Source organism: Neopsephotus bourkii, unplaced genomic scaffold, assembly GCF_033783945.1.
Source record: "Neopsephotus bourkii isolate Nb327-2 ecotype Australia unplaced genomic scaffold, CSIRO-AGI_Nbou_v1 NB_196, whole genome shotgun sequence".
In the NCBI taxonomy this organism is placed as follows: Eukaryota; Metazoa; Chordata; class Aves; order Psittaciformes; family Psittacidae; genus Neopsephotus; species Neopsephotus bourkii.
Genome location: NW_026900709.1, coordinates 5270407 through 5293392, shown reverse-complemented (window position 1 = coordinate 5293392; position 22986 = coordinate 5270407). Strand labels below are relative to the sequence as shown.

At 35.4% G+C, this 22986-nt stretch overlaps 1 protein-coding gene across 5 annotated transcripts in view; it reads left to right on the top strand.

The window, feature by feature from the left end:
* Positions 1-22986, top strand: part of LOC133225299 (hyccin 2) — a 76408-nt gene that overhangs the window by 20350 nt on the left and 33072 nt on the right. For all 5 annotated transcript variants that reach the window (XM_061377554.1, XM_061377526.1, XM_061377517.1 and 2 more), the window contains 9 exons: positions 2520-2621; positions 4745-4823; positions 5904-6005; positions 11356-11535; positions 13586-13666; positions 14299-14414; positions 15187-15282; positions 16999-17115; positions 17815-17902. In XM_061377554.1, coding sequence (XP_061233538.1) covers positions 4773-4823; positions 5904-6005; positions 11356-11535; positions 13586-13666; positions 14299-14414; positions 15187-15282; positions 16999-17115; positions 17815-17902 — 831 coding nt within the window. In that variant the 5' untranslated portion in view covers positions 2520-2621; positions 4745-4772. Of the gene's footprint in view, positions 1-2519; positions 2622-4744; positions 4824-5903; positions 6006-11355; positions 11536-13585; positions 13667-14298; positions 14415-15186; positions 15283-16998; positions 17116-17814; positions 17903-22986 lie in introns of those variants that run through there.

Below are 22986 nucleotides of genomic sequence, written 5' to 3'. Positions count from 1 at the left end.
GACATTTTTTACAACATATTAGGAACATTGGGATCTCTACAGAGTTTGCAGTAAAGCATTTGAATCATTCTGGTGACTCTTTGGTTTTGTAATTTCTTTAGATACACAAAGGTTAATCCTGACTCAGGAGAATTGCTAATTTAATTCATTGATTTTACTTACTTATAGTATTCTCTTACTCCAAACTACTGTGTTTTTACTGGCCTGATGTGTATGTTTCTTGATAGCCTTGTGTGTTTACTTATTTCTGCAAGTTAGCCTGCTTAATGTTTTCCTTGCAGTCTGAATTGTAATGCTATAGGGCAAAGAATACTTGCTGCTACTTAAAATATGCAATAGTATTTGGTATAGATTTATCAAATACATGTTTTGCTTTTGTTGGAGCTGTGCTATAGTTTCATATGTACTGTTATTCATGGAGCATAAAGAGAAGGGGGATTTGTGTTTTGATGGGATTTTTTTGTCGTTGATTTTGGTTTGTTTTTAAGCATGATCTTAATTCCCCCTTGGAAGGTTTCTCCAAGGAAATAGTCAGCTTCATATGTACTTGATGTAATCCCTCAAGTTGATATAGTGCTGGAGGAGAGCAGCTACTTGCCTCCAGGTTTGAAAAGGATCTTCCAAGCTGAAGTAATCACTGGGGAATTTTTGGCTGTGAGTTACATCTGATGGTTGCCTCTGATTTAAGGACAGTAATTTACTGTTCTCCCATGTATAAAATAGCTTGACCCACATCCCATTTGTGATGCAATGTAAAATGTTGTTTTTGTTTGTTGTGGTTTTTATTTTAAATTATCTTCTTCTTAAATTTAGTTCTAGAAAACCTGTGGATTTGGTTTATAAGCAAACTGACAAGTTAATGAAAAACTGTGAATTGTTACAGCCTGATTCTCCAACTGGATCTGTGCAGATCTACTTACGCTTAGTCCTTTTGTATAGAAGTAGAAATTCCCATGTCTGATTCGCTGGTATATAACTGTGATTCTTGTTTTGGGGCTAAAGTAACTCAAATTCCTATCCAGGAAAAAAATGATGTCTAACTTAATGCAGCTCTTGAAAGGCCTGCCTGGGGAACTTCCAGGCTCTGTATCGTTGGTTTTGCCACTACGGATAGCAGGTTAAGTACAACTGACCCTCTGGTTAGCAAGTGTGATAAGTTAGAGCTAGATGGGACCCCATGACATTTTTAGACAATGGTTTATAAAGGCATAATGTCTGCGTGTAAAGGTTTTTTCTAGTCTGTTGTAAAACTTGGGAAGTTTCTAGAAGTCCTGAATCAACTCTTACGGACCTGATAATCTGTCTTAAAGATGCATACCTGATAATTACAGGAAACAACTGATAATTCAGTTAAATAGATACATATATATTTGTCTTTCGGGTCTCCTCTGCATGTTTAAAAATCTGTAGGTAATCAGCTATAGTGTGCATATAGGGTAGAAATTTATGTGGGGTTGGTTTTTTTTTTTCCAAACCTCTCAAATATTGCTAGGGAAAGAAGATGACAATTTGAATTTAATTAATTCACAACTGTTATTTAAGATTTCTGCAAGGAATTGCATTAAAAAAAAAACACAAAACCAAACACAAAATAAAAAACAGTGGCTGATTTTTGAAAATTCATAGAGGACATTGGTTTGTGTATACCATCCTGTGATAAAAGCAGTCACAGTGTAGCCTGAAAAGGATGGTACCTCCTGTTAACCTACCTCTAGTTAACAGGGGAAGTCTTTTAGTAATTTAAAAAAATAAGTAATTGAAGAAGCTGTATGGAATGGAATACACCAATTGTTCATGTACTTCAGTTTCCTATTATAGATCTCCATATACTGAAATGGAGAGTAAAACTCTAATTTACCTAGAGTGGGGTCATTTGTGTCTTGTTTACCTCATGCTCAGCATGAGGGAATTGTTCAGTGAAAGATGAACTCTTTAGTGTAATACATGATTTTTGTAATGATATTGAAATTTTGGTTTTGTAAGGAATAGGTATTAAGAAAATGATAGTAAGGAATAGTCTTTAATATATTCCAGTTAAAAGGAATTTGTTCTCCAAAGTCAGGGTATTGGTTCAACTTACATTTTTTAGAAGTATTTTCTGTCATCTTTCTTGCACTGTTCTTTGTAAGACCCAGTGCTTCAGTTTTCCTTTCCTAGCGTGCTTGTAGTACTGTGCACTACAAATTGGTTTTCCGCATAGGTGACAGTTGTCTTTTTAGATGAAGGCAATTCCTCCTTCCTGCTGAAATGATGAGTGGTTTTGTTGTCCGGTTTTTTTGTGTGGGTTTGTTGTGGTTTGTGTGGGGTTTTTTTTGTTTTATTTATTTATTTATTTATTGTTTTGTGGTGGGGTTTTTTCTTCTTTTTTACTGCAGCTTCCTTTGTGACAGATGGACCTGCATATGCTTTAATGGATTTGATGAACTTCAGTTTTTAAGATCAAAAAAATATATGCATTATTGTTGCTTTACTATATTTCTCCTTATTTGTGATCATCAGAGTTTCTTTTTACCTTTCAGAAAACAGGCAGTACTTGAAGACTTGACAAATGCATCCCAGGTTGAAAAACTGCTGCATTCCTCCTCCTCTTCCTCCTTTAGAAAACTGACTTCTTTAAAGAGGTAAAATTGAATGTTGCACTTTCTGTAGAATTTGTTTTTTTTTTCCCTCAAGCCAAATGAACTACATCTCAGCTTCTTCTGTACCGTGTCCTATGTGGTTTAAATTAAATTAAATCCATGCCTCATTTTGATGACTCATATCTGTTTCCGTATCTATTGAAAAGGATGTCTTGGGAAACCTTTGTTTTCAGAAATCTGTTTAGTTGTGTTGGTGTTATTTTATAGAATGATTTCTCAGCACTTGTGCTACAGTAAGTTGTCCAAGTGTCACTTGAATTTAAATTAATGTTATTTCTGAATTTTGTATCTTTCAGGATATTTAAGCATGCTTTAGTAATCTGAGGCAGTTCCTTACCCACAGGAGTTTATGTTCTCTGAATGACTTGCTATCAAGGGCCATGTGAGATTGCTACATGTAGCCCTGTTCATACAAGGTTGTTAACATTGAGCTTGTAGCTTTCTAATAATTTTTTAATATCTTACTTCACTTTCCATTTACTGAATACCTACCTATATTTAAATACAAATCTTTTCAAAAATCAAAGCACCTATGTTCTGAGACCAGAACAAGTGATTCCAGTCATCTAGTCTGGCTATTTAAAGGCCATTTATCATAGGACTTCCATGACGCAACTTTTATATCAAACGAGTAATTTTTGCTTGAGCCTAAATTTTCAGAATACAATTTAAAAGAAAATTGTAGAAAGTAAATAATTCAGTTCATGTTTACCTGCCTTTTTCCTATAAATTTTACAATAAATTCTGCAAATAGTAGCACTTAATATGTTCTTTACATTACTTGTAATGTAAATGTAATGTATGAAGTTGATAAACAAATGTTTATGGAATTAAAGATGATTATAGCAGTCTTCATTTTGTTATATGGCTGTAGAAATGTTTCTTTTCCCTATCTCAGGTTAGGAATATCAGAAAAATTTGTATTGAAGGAAAAAATATTTACTAAAAGAAGCAGGCTTTGAAGCTGATGGACATTTGTAATTTTTAGGAAAAATATAGCGAAGATATATGACTGTGTGACAGCTTTGTGGCATGTTATTGTTATATAGCAATATCACCAACAGCAATATACCATAGTGTCTCTTAAAATGCGGTGTCCCTTCAGGGATTTTTCTCTTCCTTGTTTCTGTTCAGGCAGCTGTTAACCTTCAGGTCCTGTCAAAAATAAACTTCTGATGAAACCTTAAGTCAGGATCACCACTTCATATGTCTAGTATGGCTTCAAACTGATATTTTACTGTCTCCTCAATTTATTCCTTTTCAGGTCACTATTATATTTCAGTCTCTACGTTTAGGCTATAGCTTCCTTTCACTTCCTAAGATGAAAATTTTCTGGGACCCTACTGACTTCCAGGCATTGTCAAAGTTTTCTCAAAACAAGCAGAAAGATAAAATGACAGTTGTTGTTTAGACTTATTTAAGCATCAAGCAAAAGTGTCCAGTGATGCCTCGTATTGTAAAATTCTTGCTATTGCTTTGAGAATTAAATCTGTGTGAAATTGAAAGATGTTAGGATGACTTGTGTATGAAATAGAAAATAGTAACAGCAGTTGTCCTTGCAAGTTTTCTGTGTTTTAATTTTAGTTTCTGAGAATTCCAGCATGCTTTTAGAAGAATTAAATCTTGCTGTTTAATGAGAAGCTCCAAATTCTGTAAGAATGAGGTTTAAGGAGTAAAATTCTGCTGTTAGGATTTCTAATAACTGGTTTTAAGAAACTTCTTTTTTACAGTCTGTATCTAGAATTGTCATTATAATGTCTCACATGATTTGTTCCATGATGCTCTTTGTCTTTTCTTTGTACTATATTTGGTAAGGAAGCAAGAATGGGATGATGTGTTTGTCTTAAATAATGTATATTTTGGCCTGAAGCACTCAATCCTTCTTTTTCTTCCTCCCCCATTAATGTGCAGTACTTTTGACTAAAAATCTGAGTTTAATCATTGTTAGAAAATGGGACCAGTTGTCCAAAATGCAGCTTTTCCTGTTCATTGTTATATAGTTCTGTTGGAAATATGTTAACAGCTTTTCATTGGGGTGGGAGTTTACAAAACTAAGTTTTGCTGCTACAACTCTTTATTTAATATCTTTTTTTTCTGCTCAAAAGGTAAGAGAAAAGCGAAAGCAGTAAGAAAATGCTGGGATCAGAACGAGGTGTTGTGGAAGAATGGCTGTCAGAATTCAAGGTCAGCTGAGATGAATGATAGTTACAGCATTGACTTTATGCCACTGAACACTTTTTTTGTTTTGTTTTCTTAATATCCATTAAGTAACACTTTAAATATCTTGCTCTTTCAAATTACGATGCTGAAAGCATAGAAGGGTCTATGTAAATTAGTCAGCTGGTACATAATAAATTTATTTTTATTGTTGTAGAGCAGAATGCTGCTGTAACTATGTGGCTCTTTTAAAAGCATATATTTCTGTATAGATCAAGCTGTTAGAATTTAACTAACAGCTGGATAATCTTGCCCAAATTTCTAACTGAGCAACTTGTCTATTAGAAATCCTCCCAACCAACCAAAAAAGCCCCACCAAACCCAAAACTAAAAACAGTAGTAATGTTTGGAGTTTAAAAAAACACTAAAGAAAAATATTTGGCTGTTGGGGTTTTTTTGTTTGTTTGGTTTTTTTTGTTTGTTTGTGGGTTGTTTTGGGGGTCTTTTTTGTATGGTCTACATAAAATTGTGTTTTCATGAAGAATGTGAAGTATTTTTAAGATGTCTTGCATATTGATAATTACTCAATGAAATGCAGGATAATGTATAAACAAAAAAACTATTTCATGACTGATATGAAATTAATCTCTTACTTAAATAAAGAATTACTGTTTCTTCACATTTGTGACACATAGTAAGTCATTACATGCTGTTGGAAATTTGCTGAGGTGCCAAGGATGCAAAATCAACAGATGTGGTTGCTTGCGCATTCTAGATTATCCAGACCTCTTAAATAATTCAGGTTAATTTGATAAAGACTTTGAAAAGTGCCTTTTAAATACAGAATATCAAGAAGGAGAGTGTGTATATTAAGCTGGTGCTAATGGTTTTGTGAAAGTTAAATGTGAAACTGCTTTTGGGTTTAACTCTGAAAGTTGGTGTGTGCCCCCAAATTCTGTTCGTGTGGAGAAGAACTTGTACTGAATGGATATTTACTGAACTTAAGGAACTGTTTCTGAATATTGGGATGAGACTAAATCCATTGTGGAGATCTTTAATGCTTGGAAGCATTGATTTATCTGGGTAACTAATTTTTTTTTTCTTTAGGCATTACCTGAAACACAAATTTCCAGCTATGCAGCTACATTGCACCGAAAAAAACCACTGGTACCAGCTCTTTATAAGGTCATTCAAGACCCAAATAATGAGGTATGAGACATTAAAAAAGATTTTTTGTTCACATTCTTATATTTTCACCTCTGAAACTAAAATCAGAGTAATTGAGAAATGGAGATGGAGAGTAAGATTCTTCAATTCTTCCTAATGTAATCTAACACAGGTATTGCTCCTCTTTTTACTCTCTTGGTTTTTTGACAGTTACTTTAGTGACTTTCTGGTAAAACAGAACCTCAGCTGCCCCCAGAAATACAGTTTATGCTGTCTGCTAGATTTTACTTGCACAGCTGACTGTTACACTTGATGTGGCATGAGGTTTATTTTTTTTCGCCCATAAAATGCCTTTCAGTCATAAGAGAAAAGTAGGCCTTACAGTGGAACTTGGTAAGACCAGTGTGCTTTCACCTGGTGGCTTATTACAGTGGAAGATGAAATGAATTTATCAAATCCTATTAAAATAACCAGGTCATCTTTTGTTTATCATAGTATCATGTTTGTGTAATTTGGTTTTACACTGCTGTAAACAAGAGCAGGACCAGGGCCCCAAAATATAAATATACACAATGAAAATTTAACTTACCCTTGTACGTAATTCATTTTGCAGATGGCATTAAACTGAGCTTTCTGTTCCATCGGTTTCTGCTATGAGCATTTCTGGGAAATTGTGTGAAATGTAACTTCTGAAAAAATTGTACAAGTATGCTGTTCTCTGCTATGTAAACTACTTCAAATGAAATGCTTCAAAATATTTTATTTATCATCTGTGATCTCCTGTATATTTATAAATTAAATGGCAAGTGTACGTAGTAAGGAAGTTCTGTATTTTTCTAAGCACAGCTCGGCTGCTTTTGGAAGCTGAATGCTTGATTAAGCTTAAAGGAGATTGCATAATGCTCATGCGAGGAAAAAAAAAACAAACCAGGAAGCTTCATAGCTGTCATCTTCATTTCAGTGGTACAAATTACTTGCATTGTGACCTTTTTCTTTGTATTGAAGCCACCGTTATTCTCTTTCCAACCTGAAGCCACCATTGTTCCTGTTGTCTTTTGGTGTATATATGTATAATTGTGTATGTATACTTCTGAAAATGTAAAAGCTTTCATTTGCTTTGAGAATAAGCATTGGATTAATTTTTGTAATGATGGAAAAAAAACCCAACCCAGATTTGCAAAAAAGAGTATCTTCTTAAGGGTGGAATGGTAGCCTAAGGGTATTGCACACTGCTTGTCATGTATTGCTCTTTGGAACTGCTGCTGTTTGTGCTGGGTTCTGATATCAGGTGTAAGATAAGCAATCTAAGACTCACAGGTGATAAATTTCAGGTTATGCTTGTTAAGGAATTATTTCTTTGTTGCACCTCCTCCAAATTTATTTGCATATAAGGAGTATAACAACAATAAATTCACTATTTTGCATAATTCTGTGGCAATACTTAGCTTTAAGTGACAGATTTTTTAAAAATATGCTTTATAGGGCATTTTTGTTAGAAGGATAACTGATTATTTATGAACATGAAGCTTATGGGTAGACTATGCTAAAAATGTGCTTGCTGGATTCTTGTTGGACAAGTAATTTCTTCAGTACAACTTAACCATAAAGGACTTTTTTTTTTCTTTTTTTTTTTAATTTTCTGGAAGGGGCAAATTGTTTACAGCAAACGTGAGTGTTTCTGCAGTCACCCAATTTTGTTTTAGGAGTAGTAGTATTATTTTAACATGGAACCAGAATGCTTAGGAACCAAAACATGTCACCAAGGTGTTTGTCTTTTTTGACAGCTGTCTACCAGTTTGAGAGCTGTCAAATGGAAGCAAGTATACCGTCAGGTTCAGTACAGTTGTTACAGTTAACATTTTAGGAAATTCCCTGGCTTTCTTGAATATGGAGAAGATACTGACTGAAACAGAAAGTTTTATAAAGAGTAGAGCGTGATCTTGCTCATAAACAGCTTATTTAACTGAGTAATGTATTGATTTTTGCATAACGTTTGAATTTAAAAGTAAAGTACTTTTGAAGTATTGGGTTGTTGGCTTTTTTTTTAGGTATTTTAAATTTTTGGATTTGCTTTATGATTGTAGACATAAATGCTGTATGGATTTTAAGTTAATGAAGTACTGTAAGCATTTAATATTCATGTGGGGCTATTTAAATTTAACTAGGAAAACTTAGTCTTGAAGCAAAATGGGATCACTTTTGCAATGCCAAGCACTTCCCTGACTCTTCAAATAATAACTAATTTCACCCATTATGTTATAGTTAGCCTAAAATGAGCACATTATTTTCTACCACTATTGAATTCATCAGGAAAGGCAAGCATTTCAAATCTTTGTTGTGCATTTTATAATACATTATATTTAACTTCAAGAGATGGCTCTCAAAATATGGCTAACTTGCAAATTAAACCAAACTAAAGCTATTCATCAGGGGTATGGTTGTAAGAGACATTTTACTTGGGATTCTTTGGCTGACTGCTGTGCTACTACTCGGTTTCCTTTGACGTTGGACTGAAAGATCTCCTTGGTTAAAAAAGTGCGTGCTACTTCATGTATACACTCACTACTGGTGACAGAAGCTCCATTTCCTCTGTTTATCCAGTGTCTTCTCAATATTTATATTCAGAGAAAATTAATTGGAAGAGGCTGGTTCTCTGAAAAGCCAGGTAACTAGGATGCAAGGGAAATACTTGTTCTTTCTTACAGTGTCAAGTTTTGTGTTTCCAGGTGGGAGATATCATACTATACTTTAATAAGAAAAACTTGGGTGTTTGTGCCTTTGAAAACATTTCCATTGTAGCATTTTTATGATGGCAGCTTTTTCTTGTGGACTTAAAAGCTCTGAATGTACCAAAACTGATACAGTAGTTGCTATAAACAGCTTTCCAGGTTTTCATCTAAGTAATTTGCAGTTGTTAAACCTTCTGCACAACTAATATGACTACTGTGAGAAATGAGGAGTATTTACATGCTTGCAGCACCAGTGACTGGATATTGCTTGTATCTTTCTAGGGAGTATGGTTTCACTATTTTTATTAAAAAAAAAAAAAGATTATAAAATCTTTGTTTGAAAGAACATAGAATAAACTCAGTAACTGCTCTGGTTGAATCTCATCTGACTAGCAAAAGTAAATTCTCTTCCACTGTTTTTAATGGCTAACTTCAAAAGGAAACAGCTTTGGGCTGCTGTCATCTCTAATCTAATAGAAGCACCATTTATAGCAATGCTGCTGTATATATCTGGTTTCTGGTAATATTTGTTTAGCTTTTCTTGCACCTGTTATCTCCTTGCAAATATTTTGTATCTATTATTTCCATAGGTTTCTACTTCTTGAAACTAGCTTCTTGCTTTTATTTTCTTTAAAAGAAAACCTACAAATGCATTCAGTGATCTCTGAATTATTCATTAACCAATTTTATTTTTTTTTAATTTGAACATCTAAAATGTGCTGGGCCTTTTATAAAAGAGAGAGTTCTGTCTCTGAGGATTTGAACATTTACTGTAACAGATAGTTTTGATAGTATCACTTCTAGATATGAGTTTCTACTAAGTAAACATTAAGAAAGAATATACTTATGCATCTCTTGAACGTAAAGTGCTAAGTAGGTATGAAATGCTGGAATAAATATACTAGATAAAATAATACATGCTCTACTTGATAGAGAAAGCCCTAGCATCATTTTACTAAAATGATTGCAATAAAAAATTTATGGGCTTCTAATTTCATGTAGATCCCAAAACAAAAATTAAGTGGAAAGGTATTTTACATATATGGCTTGTAAAAAATTTTGTGCTCCAGATGACTGGACTTCTCTTACTCTGTATCAACATTGTCAGTGTCACCTTTCTTCCTTCCCTCTCATGTGTGAGTCTCCCATTGCTTCAGTTGTAAAAGCAGGCTTCTAGCTAAGAGTAACTAGGCTCTTAATCAGAAGCCTTGTTACACAAGGTACTTATACCCAGAGCCTTGTATAATAGGAGATCTGTCTGAGAGCAAAGTTTTATTCTATGTAGATGTCATGTTATGGCTTACGTAATCAGTGAATTAAAATGGCATGCTTCACTGACAAGAATACTATATGTTAGAAACAGATCTAATGCATTCACCCTTTCCTCTGTTGTGGCTATTTTGATAGAAAATTCTGTCAGATTGACGTTTTGTATGTTTAATATGCAAGAGTAAAATATGTAAGTCTAAATAAGTGTATGTGAAGTTACACAGTCGTACAGATTTACAGCATTGCACATATACCAAACATTGAAATCAGTCATGTGTAAAAAAAGTCTGCCCCTCTGCTGATAGCAAGGGACTTCCTCAAAGTGTTTTTTCTGAGGGGATGGATGGTTCACAACAAACTGCAGAAGTACATCTTCATACAGCATAACAGAAGAGTGACAGTGGATTCTGCAGGAAATTCTGGTTACTAAGATTTTGATGAATAAACAAATTAGGGAAAGAGCATTGCTCTAAAAAATTATATATGTAATTTAATTTTAATATTAACATGGTAAGGCACTGGAACAGGTTGTCCAAAGAAGTGATAAATACTCCATCCCTGGTGGTGTTCAAGGTCACATTGGATGGAGTCTTGGGTGACATGGTGTAATGTGTGGTAACCCTGCCTGGAAGAAGGGTTTGGAACTAGGTGATCTTGAGGTCCTTTCCAACCCTAACTATTCTGTGATTTTGTATATGTATATGAGAGCTGCATAAAGCGTATGTGGTTATAAAGAACAGAACACTTAGTTGAGATTCTGGCCTCTATTTTCTATGTAAATCTGCTATATGAACACAGATGCTTTAGGTTACATGGATGCCCCCATTTTTCCGGATGCTGAATTCCCTCCCCTCCCTCCCCCCCCTCCCCCTTATGTTTTATGGGTGCTTAACTAATAGTTTGTCATTATAGAATCTTACAATAGCAGGGATTTTCTTGTGCTTGTATCATACTGACTTGTTAAGGGCCTTATTTGATTTTTGTACTGAAACCAGCTAGTCTTTAACCTTTGTACTTTTAGAAACATTACAACAGCAACATAAAAGTTTTGTGGTGCATGTAGCTCAAGCTGCATGTCTGTCACATGTCTTAAATTAGTACATGTATGAAAAATAAGTCTCATACTGAGGAATAATGTTCTCAAAGTACAAGATTGTAGTGTTTGTAGTAAGACCACATTTCCCAGTACTGCATACCAGTGTCCCTTGGGTCTGTCCTTACAGATTTTCTTTAAAGGAATGCAGATATCATTTTGGTTCATTCACTTGTTATCAAGGAGCATCTTTTTTACTGGCTACAGTAGCTATATGATACAGCCCCTGTATTTGCTGTTTCATTCTCCCTTGTTAGAGAAGCCTAACAGTAAAGTCATTAGCCTTTTTGCCTTTCTACAGCTCCTGGAGCCTGTTTGCCACCAGCTGTTTGAACTGTACCGTAGTTCTGAGGTTCGGCTCAAGAGATTCACACTGCAGTTTTTGCCAGAATTGATCTGGGTATATCTGCGTCTTACTGCCAGCAGGGATAGGCAGAGTAATGGTTGCATTGAAGCGCTGCTGCTTGGCATTTACAACTTGGTAAGTGAGATGAGTGGGAATGCATGAGGCAAACTTTGATCTCAGGTTTTGCATCGCTGACCACTAGGGATAAAGTAAATTAGTGAAACAATATATTTGAAATTATAATACGCTTACGTGAAAGCATGTTTAATCTCCAGAAAAGCACAATGTAATGAAGGTTTAGTAAGAACATGATTGCAAAGGTTTTGTTTTTTTATTACTTTTATGATAATCTTTTGTTGACAGACATTTTAACTAAAAAGGATCATCTCATGGGCTTTATTGATCTGTCTTATACTTCTGTTTGTAAGGAAATTAAGTAGCCCTCCTTAATGTGGAAAAATACAGCTTTCTATGGAGATGATCATCAGGCCAATATGCTTGGTCAATCTTCATGTGCCACTTCCCTCCATCCCCCTCTCTGAGTATGTTTTTTTTAAGTGTAATTTGAAGCTGAAACTACTCTGCATACTAGTGCTTAGATACATGTCTGTGTACATTTGAGGTAAATAGTTGTCTTGAGTGGAACAAGTAAGTTATTTTAAGAAGTTAATGTAACTGTAGGTGATAACATTTGGCTCTTAAATGTGTTTTTTTATATCCTTACCTTAGCCCGGAAATGTTTATTGTTACAATGTTATGAGGCTGTTAGATAAATTTAGGAATACTGCCAAGATAGGCATTCTCTAATGGGAATTTCCGTGTTCCAGGACTTACAAACGTATTATACTGAAACATCGCTCTTCCCTCTACTAGGAAGGGTTTACTCCCTAGGGCACTCCTGGTAAACCCCTCCTTTAAACTGTGTTTTATGTTTCTGCATACCATGAGACACAGAACAGTCAAACTGTAATTCTTAACTATTTTTTTTTTATGTGTCTGTAGATCAGCTCTAACTGGAAGATCCAGTTAACTTAGATTTATTCAGATAGAAAAAAATACTGGAAACTGCTTGCTGATTTTTTTAGTACTGTTTGCTGGGTTGAAGTAGCACGTTTGTCTTTGTTAGCCCTTTGAGAAAAGGTCCTTTTCAGTTCCTATAAAAGTCCTGTTGGTGATTCATATGTTTTGAAAGACAGTAATTTCTTGATTCTCCTGAGATTCAGGAAGAAAAAGACTTCAAAATCAGCAGTGGCTCCCACTCTTTCGATTTTGATTGTTTGTTTGTTTTTCTCTGAAGTTGTTGGTATTTTTCTGCACGTACGCTGAGACTGAAAGAGGGAAGTTATTTTCTTAATACTTAAAAAGCGGAAGACAAAGATAAATCTTTCAGGTTTGGCTGAATTCTATCAACTGTCCTCCCATTCTGATCTTTAAAGCCTGCTGCAAGTACTGTGCTACCTTGGACTAAGTTTTCACATAAACTAGAATGACTACAGCTCATTGCTTGGAAATTTGCTGTACAAAATGAAAAGGCAGGATTTTAGACTTCTTTTCAGTATAGTCTTGTATAATTGCTCTTAGTATGTTTGCTTTAAAAACTGCTGCGTTTGCTTATCTAGTAGCCTAGCAACTAGAAAATCTGACCAGTTTTGAAAGCCTTCTGAGAAAACATTCTGTGTACTTCTTATGGACAGAATGCCTGAAGAAACTTTGCCAGTCCCCTTGATTTCACCTTTTGTGATGCATTTTTTTGTGAGGTACTCCCATTGTCAGCAAGTGATTCATCAGCCCTCATTTGCCTGTATCCATGGGCCTTAAAGTTTATCCTTGCTCTACTATCCAATTCTAGTATAAATAAATATTATAATGTAAAGGTGATTTAGAAAAGCTTTTTGTTCTTTTTTGGTTTTGATGAAGTCACACTGGCCAAGGAGCAGTGCTGGTTTTACTAGGTGTTGCAGACTGATTCTTCAAAACAGTCTGTGTTAGAGGTCTTTCTCACTTATAAAAGGTATATGTAAATTTGCTTGTATTCTGCAAGCGTTCATAGACCTTGGGGTGTGTATTAAGTCTTACTAGATCACTACACCTATCTTACTTGCTAAATGCATTCTAAGAGTTGAAAATTATTCCAAGTCCTATCTCCTTACATCTGTTTGGCTTTTGTTTTTGTTTTTTAATGCAGGAAATTGCTGACAAAGATGGAAACAACAAAGTTTTATCTTTCACCATCCCTTCATTATCTAAACCCTCAATATATCATGAGGTAAGAGAGCTGCTGTAGTAAATTAGAATTGGATCTAGAATGATCTAGAATGAAAACTGGATCCATTTGATGCAGCAGACCTTTTTAGATGCATCTTGTTGCAGTAAGTTTTCAATGTCAGTAGCTTGCAATTAGTGTAATCTAATTCAGTAGCATTAGTAGAAGAAAATGTAAATGTTGAAGAATCTCTGTTGACAGTGCCCATTTTGAACAGATTTTAGTTGTGTTTAGCTGCAACTACTTTTTTGCCTCTTATGTGTTAGTATAAAAGTAGTCTGTCTTCTAACTCTTTAATACAAGTTTGAACTTGGAGTCATGTTTTTTTTTCTCTACTGTTGCTGTATGAGAAGTCTATGCAATTATGACAAATTTACTATAAATGGATATGTGAACCAAACTTGAAAATTGCTCTCACCTGCTCTATTGCTGTAAACATGGAAGCTGTTTATAATAACAAAATCAGGTAATGTTTTTAGATACACTGTATTCTGGAATAATCTTCCTTTTTAAAGGTCACAAGACAAATGAGTCTTTTGGCTTGGGTGTTTAGAAGTTTTAATGCTTTTGGGGGCCTTTTACTTAATGACTTGGTTTCTCCCTTCTTCCATCCTTCTCCCTTCACCCACTACTAGCCCTCTACTATTGGATCCATGGCTTTAACTGAAGGAGCTCTATGTCAGCATGATCTCATCAGGGTAGTTTACAGTGATCTTCATCCTCAAAGAGAAACCTTCACAGCACAGAACCGGTAGGTGGGTGTGTTCTGACATTAGAGGTCCTTCACTAGGCAGGCAACAAGTCCTTAAACATGAAGACCAAACATATTACCTGCTCAGTCCTTTTCTCAGCATTAAGTGCTTGGAAATAGATCTAGGAACAGTCCTAGTAATCTTGAGGTACAGTATTTTTATTGTTTATTCCAACTTTCTATGTTTTTCTACTAGTTAATTTAGAAGAGAGTAACTTCTTTGTTATTTCTGTGTCTGCCAGGAATATCTGCTTTATGTCTGCAAACTCAAATTTTCCTGGAAGTATAACAAAATTCAGCTTTGGCTCTGAGACTGTGATTGCTTTTTCCACAGGAAAAGGGGGATGGAGCGAAGTGGATAGATAGAACTAGGGATGAGAAAAATTGCCCTGCTGTTGTATGACTGCCAGCTGTATCTTTGTCTAAAGCCAGCTGTGGGAAAACTTAATAAAATAATTTTGAATGTATTGCAGACTTGTTCAGCTCTAACTTTGTCCAAGTATTATGCTATATGCCATTTCCTCCATAGTTCCTGCATACACTAATGGTTTTCAGTAACAGTAATTTTTAAGAGTTTAATACTGAACCTTTAATAGCCTGTTTCAAGTTAGTGAATTATAATGAAGGAGGATTGCAAGGTCTGTGTGTTTACCCCTGGCACTTTTTCCTGTGGGATATTTTTTGAGACTTAAGTTGTACAATTTTTGTGTTAAATTCTGTTGAAGTATTAAGAACTAAAACCATGCAAGGTTTTGCTCTTGTCTCTTTTCAGGTTTGAGGTGCTGAGCTTTCTTATGCTGTGCTACAATTCTGCTATTGTATATATGCCTGCCTCTTCTTACCAGTCACTCTGTAGGATGGGTTCCAGGTGAGACACTTGCCTTTGAAATAGTTGTTTGCAGGGTGCATCTAGACTTCTAAATATTCATCCAGCAAAAAAAAGGGTTAATTTTTGCTGTGTTTAATAATGTAAAATATTTAACTCTTGGTCAGTCTTGCAACTTAACAGTAAATTTGAAGCTGTGCTTGCATTTGCATACAGATAAAACATATGGAGCATCTTACTGCTGCATGGGCTTATATTCTAGTTATGTTTTTGTAAAGGGAAAAAAAAGGCAGTTTTGGGGAAAACTATTTGGAGCAACTCAGGCTGATTTTTGTTTTTTAGATCTACATAGCTTTCAACCATTTTTCAGTATGATCAGCTTAAAAACACTGTGAGGAATACCACCAGTTTCTTATATTGTTTCCCAAATACTAGTCTCTTGCTTCTGGAGATGGTTTATACAGAACGCCTGTATGGTGTTCTGGGTTTTAGTGGTTTGTTTGGGGTTTTGTGTGTGGTGGTTTTACTTTTTTCCTTTTTTTCTTTTTCTCTGATAACAGCATTCCACTTCCTAGAGAATTCAGTACTGTGATTTCTCAAACTCTTATACGTGCCCTTTCTATAACCTTCTACTTGAACAGTCTTAGCATCTGGTTGGCAAAGATCCCTGCTATTTGTTCTGAAAAAAGCTCAATTATATCTGATATTCTCATGTGCCTGTTTTTACCAGCATTTTTTACTAAAATTAGATAAATTCTCTCTCCTGCTACCCCTGAACAGAAGAATCTCTTGAAATGTTTTTTGATTTAGCTTGTTTGTTCCACCACAGTACTGCCATGAAAGAAAAACATTACATGCAGTTGCGTTTTCTATCAAGAAGGATCAGACTAGTTTCTAACAAAGTACATTCTGTAGTAACACACATACCCAGTTAAGATTATAGTCTTTTCTTTCCCGTGATTTCTGATGGGAATGGGTGAATTTTTGGTATGCTTCCATCATTTTGAGTTGAGGCTACGCTAAATTTGCCAAATATGTTGAATTTTCCTTCATCTGAAAATTAGGTGCCCTCCTTGGGTAGAGAAGAGAGACAACATTTTATAGGCTTGGGATTTTTTGTGGTGTTGTTTTTGAAGCAGTGCAGCGGTTACTATATATTAGTTGGCATGTGTTGCTTCTTTGATGAAGATTCAGATATTAAAGTTATGAATAAATTATTCTGTTTTTTACAGAGACTCAGTGCTATGCAGTATATGGGAAGGCAGGCCTTTTTTCAAGAGTCAGAAGTTTTTTAGAAGGCAGCTGAGAGCAGTTCTCAATGCAGTATCAAGAATACAGTATCTGTTATCCAACTTTAGGTAACAGGCGATTGCATATTGGCTTCATAATTTAGATGGGAGGTGACATATTTCTCTTCTGTATCCCTGAAATCTTTTCTTTAAAGAAAGTTGGGTTTGGTTACTGAATTTTTGGGAGAGTCTCCTACTTGATGGCTAGCATCTTTCCACACTCATTCCTTAGAAGCTGGTATGATTTGAAGAAAACAGATGGAGTTAGTGGCTAGATGAAGGTAACACTGAATTACCAGCACACTACAACTCAAGGCACTTACGAAACTGCTCGAATTGTTGGGTGAGCAAGATAGGAATGTTCTGTGTTGTGTACTTACATTTTGAAAAATTAACTAAAATCTCTGTGATGTGGACATTTATAGTCTTTGTGGGGTTAACGTTTTGTTACAATGGTATTGTTTTTCAGGCTGTGTGTGAGTGGATTTCCACGGCAGCATGAGAAACGCTGGAAAGAACACTGTAGTAGAGTGGTGTTAGACCCTGACTTCATGGTGCAGCTGCTCACAGGTGTTTATTACGCCATGTAAGTGGATGAGGATTTTGTATAAATGTCTGGTTTCATATGAATTAAAACTTAAATGCTATTTGGTTTATGATTGGAAATAAATTGTTAAACTTGCAGTGCAAGTTTATAAATCAATTAATGTATTTCCCATTACTTGCTTACTCAGTCAGCTGGTAATTTCAATATGTCTGTCAGCACTGAATTAGGTGATGTGGGCCAGCAGTAGGTGCTGAAGAGAGTTAGGCTTCTGGCTTCATCTTTTCACAAGTTTCTATTACTACCAGGTACCTTCTGTTCACAAGTGTAATGAGCTTGGATGCCAAGATAACCTGATGAAGTGCAGACCTCTTGAATCTCAGTAGTTTCTACGGTAGCAAAATCCATTTCTGGTGGAGATTTAGTTCTGCTAAGTAGCATTAACCTTCACATCTTGACGCTACAATTTTATTTTTTTTTTTTAAATTCTTTAAGTTTGTCCTGATTATGGCATCAGCTTGGTCTTGCTTGGAGGTGACAGGGAACAACAGCTTTTTTGTTATACCAACAAAATTAATAAAAAATGTTTTGTCTGTCCTTTTAAAAGAAGTGCAGGGGTTGGGGTATACATACAGTTGATGAACTTTCTACATAAGCAGATAATTGAAGTGCTGCATTTTGGCAGAAAAAAAAAAAGACAAGTTTGAGCTTGTAAGATAAATAGCTTTCTTTACTTTTTAGATATAATGGTCAGTGGGATCTTGGCCAGGAGGTACTGGAGGACATAATTTACAGAGCACAGCTTGAACTCTACTCACAGCCTCTGCTGGTAAGAAACAAAGCATTTCAATTTATGGCCATGATAAAGAGGAATAAGGATGTGTTTCTGAAGTGGATTGGTAATGAAAGCATTTGTGGCCATTTACTGCAGTCCTGAATACAAGTAGTTGTTAACAGCTGGTGTTTTCAGTGTAGCTATTTATACCATGATTTTTCTGCTTGAGTAATAAGCTAGGGTGTTGGGATCTCCTAGGACTCACTGATGCTGAAAGCTAGGATTTTCTAATGTATTACAGTGGGATCAAAATGTATGTTGTTTTGGCATAAGCCACCAATGAGAAATTCAAAGAATCTTAACCAAATGGTTATATGTCATAGGACATTGGTTACAAAAAAAGTGTTTTCTTTGCTTCTGGACCTTCACCGGGGGCTGAGAATATGCTGTGTGAGTTAACTAGTAATACAGTAAAAAAAGCAAAAGCAGGATAGGTCTTAATCTTTACCTTCTTTGGAGGAGCAGAAATAGAATGGAGTTCATCTGATTGATTGGGTTTTGTCAGTTTCCACTATACTTGCTCTTCTGATCATAAAAAGAGAGAAATGAAATGGGGAAAGAGGTGAAACTGGGCTGGATGCAGGTGAATGTGATTTGGAAGGATGAGAAGGTTGACAGGAAGAATTGAGAGATTTCATTTTTTGTCAGGTGTAGAAATGAGGATCAAAATAAGAGGGAAAGTTAAGCAGAATAAAGTAAAATAGAGTATTGTCTCAGTTGCTGCATCAGAATTGTGGTTAGAAGACTTTAGTGCTCCTGTGAAATAACAGCAGTAAAATTTTACTGCTTTTACATAATTAAGAAAGGAGCGGATTGGGAAAGTCTTTTAATGTGGCCATCTGAGGTACCTCTCTTCTGCAATAAATTGCATAAAATTATTCTCTTGATGAGTTAATATTGGCTGTAAAATGTATCTGCAGGCTTTCTGACACTGCTGCATTTTAAATGCTTGGTATCCATTGAATTATTACAATAGTTGGTTCCTTTTGGAAATGACTCATCACTCCATCAGACTGAAAGTTTTAATTTAAATATTGAACCTGCTGAATTGGGCCACCCAATTGAACTACTACCTTTGAAAGGTGTGTAGGAGGATCTGGAATTTGATGATACGACAATTTTCAGACCTCATTGTTCATTCCTAAGCGGTTTGTCCTTAGAGATTACTTCTAATTGTAAGAATCTTCTAGAATGTCTTTAAGTTTTTCCACAGCTATTGCCTCTCTATCCCATTACCTGGTGTTGGTGATGTCATGACATCAATTTTTCCCCCTTCCCCAGTTACTGGGTTTTTCATGTATCCATGTGCATGCACAAATGTGGGGTTTTCTTCTTAATACTCTGATCACTGCCTTGCTTCCTATCTTGCTTATTGTGATTCTTTAAAAGCAGCTTTAAGAAATCGTCAGTTTTATAAAAAAGTGACCTGCATGACCTTGGCCTCATGCTATATATTCAAGGGATTTGATGTTTTAAAATGTTGGAGTCCTTTCACCTCACTGCATTCTCCAGATGTGTAAAATTAGCAGCATTATAAAATTCTATATATTAAATATAGAACTATGGGCACCAAATAGAATATTATTTGTGCAGCTTCCCAGATACATTTCCAGTTCAGCCTCTGCCTAGGATTTCCTAACAGCAGCAAATTCTTTGAAGTCCATTTAATATTCAGGCAAATCCCCATGTTAGGATTATTTTTAGGTATCTATGCTGAAGCTGTTTATATAATTATATATAATAAATGGGAATACCATTAGTCATTATTGCAGTGAGAACCATCTCTGGTTCTGTGTTTGGATATATCTCTTGGAGAAAGATTTTTGACAATATACTGTATCTATACTCTTTATTTAAATAGTTTTAGGCTTGTGGAATTATAAATAAATAAAAAACCCAAACAAAATAAAAGAAAAACCCCCAAACAAAACCAAAAAAATGGAACAGATGCTGAAATAGCATCAGAAAGCTATGAAATATCTGTAATGGAGTTAAAAAGCTGTAATGTAAGAGTGGTCTTCTTTCACTGTTACCCAGAGGTGTACTAGAAAGGGCAGGAGGTAATACTTTTCCCAAGAAAAAGCCTTTCCCTTGTATTGCTGTTAATCATCACTGGTTATTGGTTTCATAGTTGTTAAGCATCTAATCACCAATACTCAATAGTACTACCAAGCTCGCTTGGACCTGGGGACTAGCTCAGTTCCAATCAATCTTTTCCTCTGAAAGCAAGATTTCTACACTTGTTTCAGATGGAAATCTCCATCTTCAGTGCAGAGGCGCACAGGTTTTCTTAGCCTGGTACACATGAAGCATGGTCAGCAAGTCCCTGTTGTGACAGAACCTTTATCTAGTATATTTTATTGAGGTACTTACTGCTTTTGTTGGATGTGGTTTTCATTAGAAGTCCTTTCTGATAGGCAAGAGTGGATGTCTGGCCTGAAACCAGCCTTCTTTTGTCATCAGTAGTTGCAGACTTGGCATGCCAAGTCTGAATTGTGTTTGTTTTCCTACCTTTCAGTGCTGGATTAGACATAGTGAGAAGGTTGTTATCACATCCTGAAGGAAAACTGTCTTGTTTTTTTTCTGTCAGAGAAGAGCCATGACTCATTCAAACTGGTTTAGATTGTTCTAGTTGTGTTGATTTTTATTTCTGTAGGGTTCTCCTCAGTCCCCAGAAGTACAATTTGTAAAAGGTTCAACAAGCAGAAGTACTGTCACTTTTCTGATCCTGTTGCAGAAGCTTTTTGCTACTAACTTGTAGATTTTAATTCTGCCTATTGAGAACGTTACCTATTGAAAAGAGGGTGCAACTCTAGTGAGTAGAAGATAGGAAGACAAATCAGTGTATACTGTTGATCTGTTGTGCTTCAGTAAGGCAGAAATCAGTTTCTGAAATCTTTAATGTGGTCTAGGATAGGGTGAATGCAGTTTGTACCAGTTCAAGAGGATGGCATGGAAAGAGGCCTATGTGTGAATAGAAGAGCAGTTCACAAACAGATGTCGAGGCTGAGAAAATTGGCCAATAAAGGGCAAATTAGTGTTGGGCAAGTGAAAGGCAGAATGATGAGGAGCATCTCTGTGATGATGGTAATAATCTTTTGTGCTGGTTAGAAGTCAGACAGGAAGGCAGTGGAGGAGATGTGTAATGGTTAGTTACAGCATCACAACAGCATCTGGAGATCAAAATCAGATATATGTCTGCCATTCCAGCTCACAGGAAGTGAAAAGACTTTGATTTGATATCATGCAATGTGTGGTTTTGCTATTTGAAACAGTTTAATTTCTTCTCATGGTTGGTGGGTGGTTTGCCTGTTACAACTTGTAGGCAAGCCACTTTTACTTCGTTATAATGTGAACAAACATCTTTAATTTATGGCATGCATGCCATATGCACTGGTACAGTGTTTTTATCAAATGTTATCAGAGACCTTCACAACACAAATTTCTGCCAATAGGGTTTGTTCTAGTGGTTTAGTACGTTTCTCAGTTTGTGTTTGTGCGAATGCTAATGAAAAATGACTCAATTAGTTAATCAGATTTGGTATATGTACACTTTGGGAGTTCAAGGAATTTGTTGGATGTCCTTAACATTTCCAAGGCCTCGGCAACCTCAGAATAAGAGCAAAACAGTGATGATGTTTAAAAGTGCATTAATTCTGTTACTTGGTTGACGGAAACACATGCAAATGTTGCTTATAGCATAAACTAGGAAATGCCTAGTTCTAATAATATGCTAAACAGTGGCTAATACTTCATCAGCTACCCATACATTTTTAAACAATTAAAAAAATGTTTGTTCTAAGAAAAAGAACATAGTCTAAAAGGAAGAAAGATATATGCATGCATTGTCAGAAAAATGGAGTATTTTGCGAAGATACATTTTCTAAAGGAGATTGTATCTCATTTACATTGACAAAGCAGTCAAATTTATAGCTTTATTTGCATCTTAAAATACAGTTTACATGCCTTGAGCTGACTTTTAGACTACATGGATTTAAGACACGTAGACCAGATATATTTAAATAAATGTGTTTCTCTTGCCATACAGTGAACTCTGCTTTCTCAAGTTGCAAAATCAATTGTTTTCTTTTTTTTGGGTGATACAAGAGAAAATCTATTAGGAGGCAACATAAAGCTGTTTTTCATACTGCTTGTAAGCTGTAGTGGAGAGAATAGCCTGCCCAAATTACAGTGGGAGCTGTTGCTAGGTAGGATTTTATAGAGATTAGCAAGTTATATTTTCCGTAGTTGTTTTATTTTCAGTCTAGATGTCTCAGACACTCTTATATGCTGTCTTCATTAGAGGGGGAGTAAAGAGCATACAGGATGTCAGATGTCTGTGAAACATGAGATCTATGAATGATGTTAATGTGAAGTTTAAAATGTATCTAATACTTTTGTTGCTGCTTGGATGTATAAAGTCAATAAGATTTTGGAAAAACAAGGTGTTTTCGCCTTTTTTTTAGGTTCTAAATCCTACTTTGCCTGCAGTAACTTCATTATTGTTGCATACTGCACATGCCGTAGAGACCCAGCTTGCTTTTCAAGAGCTGATGCATAAGTTCACTTTTTGAACAATTTACTTGTAAACGAGGAAACTTAAAGTTGCTTTTTCATTTTCTTAAATTTTAATCCCACACTGGTATTTTATGGCAGATTTAAAGTAGTTAAAACATGAGAGCCAAAAGAGTCATTTGTCCTCCTCAAAGCTGCAAAACAAAACTTCTGACTTTATAATAGCCTGTTACAATAAAAATTTGATCTAGTAGAGCTGAATGCATTTTAATGATTAATGCATTTTGGTGCTCATTGCTTAGGTTGAAATCTGTTTATTTATTTATTTATTTGAATTTTGCAAATACCTGCAGTCTAATCCCCTTGCTTAGTTTTTTTTTTTTTTTTGCAGGGGAATATGGAGTAAGTGGAGTGGAAAATGCCCCTGTCCCCACACCATGCGCAAGGCCATATGTTGTTTACATTGTCTTGGCCTGTGACTTAATTTTATGACATTCCTGACATAAAACATAAATGTTATTTTCCTTGTCATTTTGCAGTCTCTTTTGGATGGAGACTCTCCT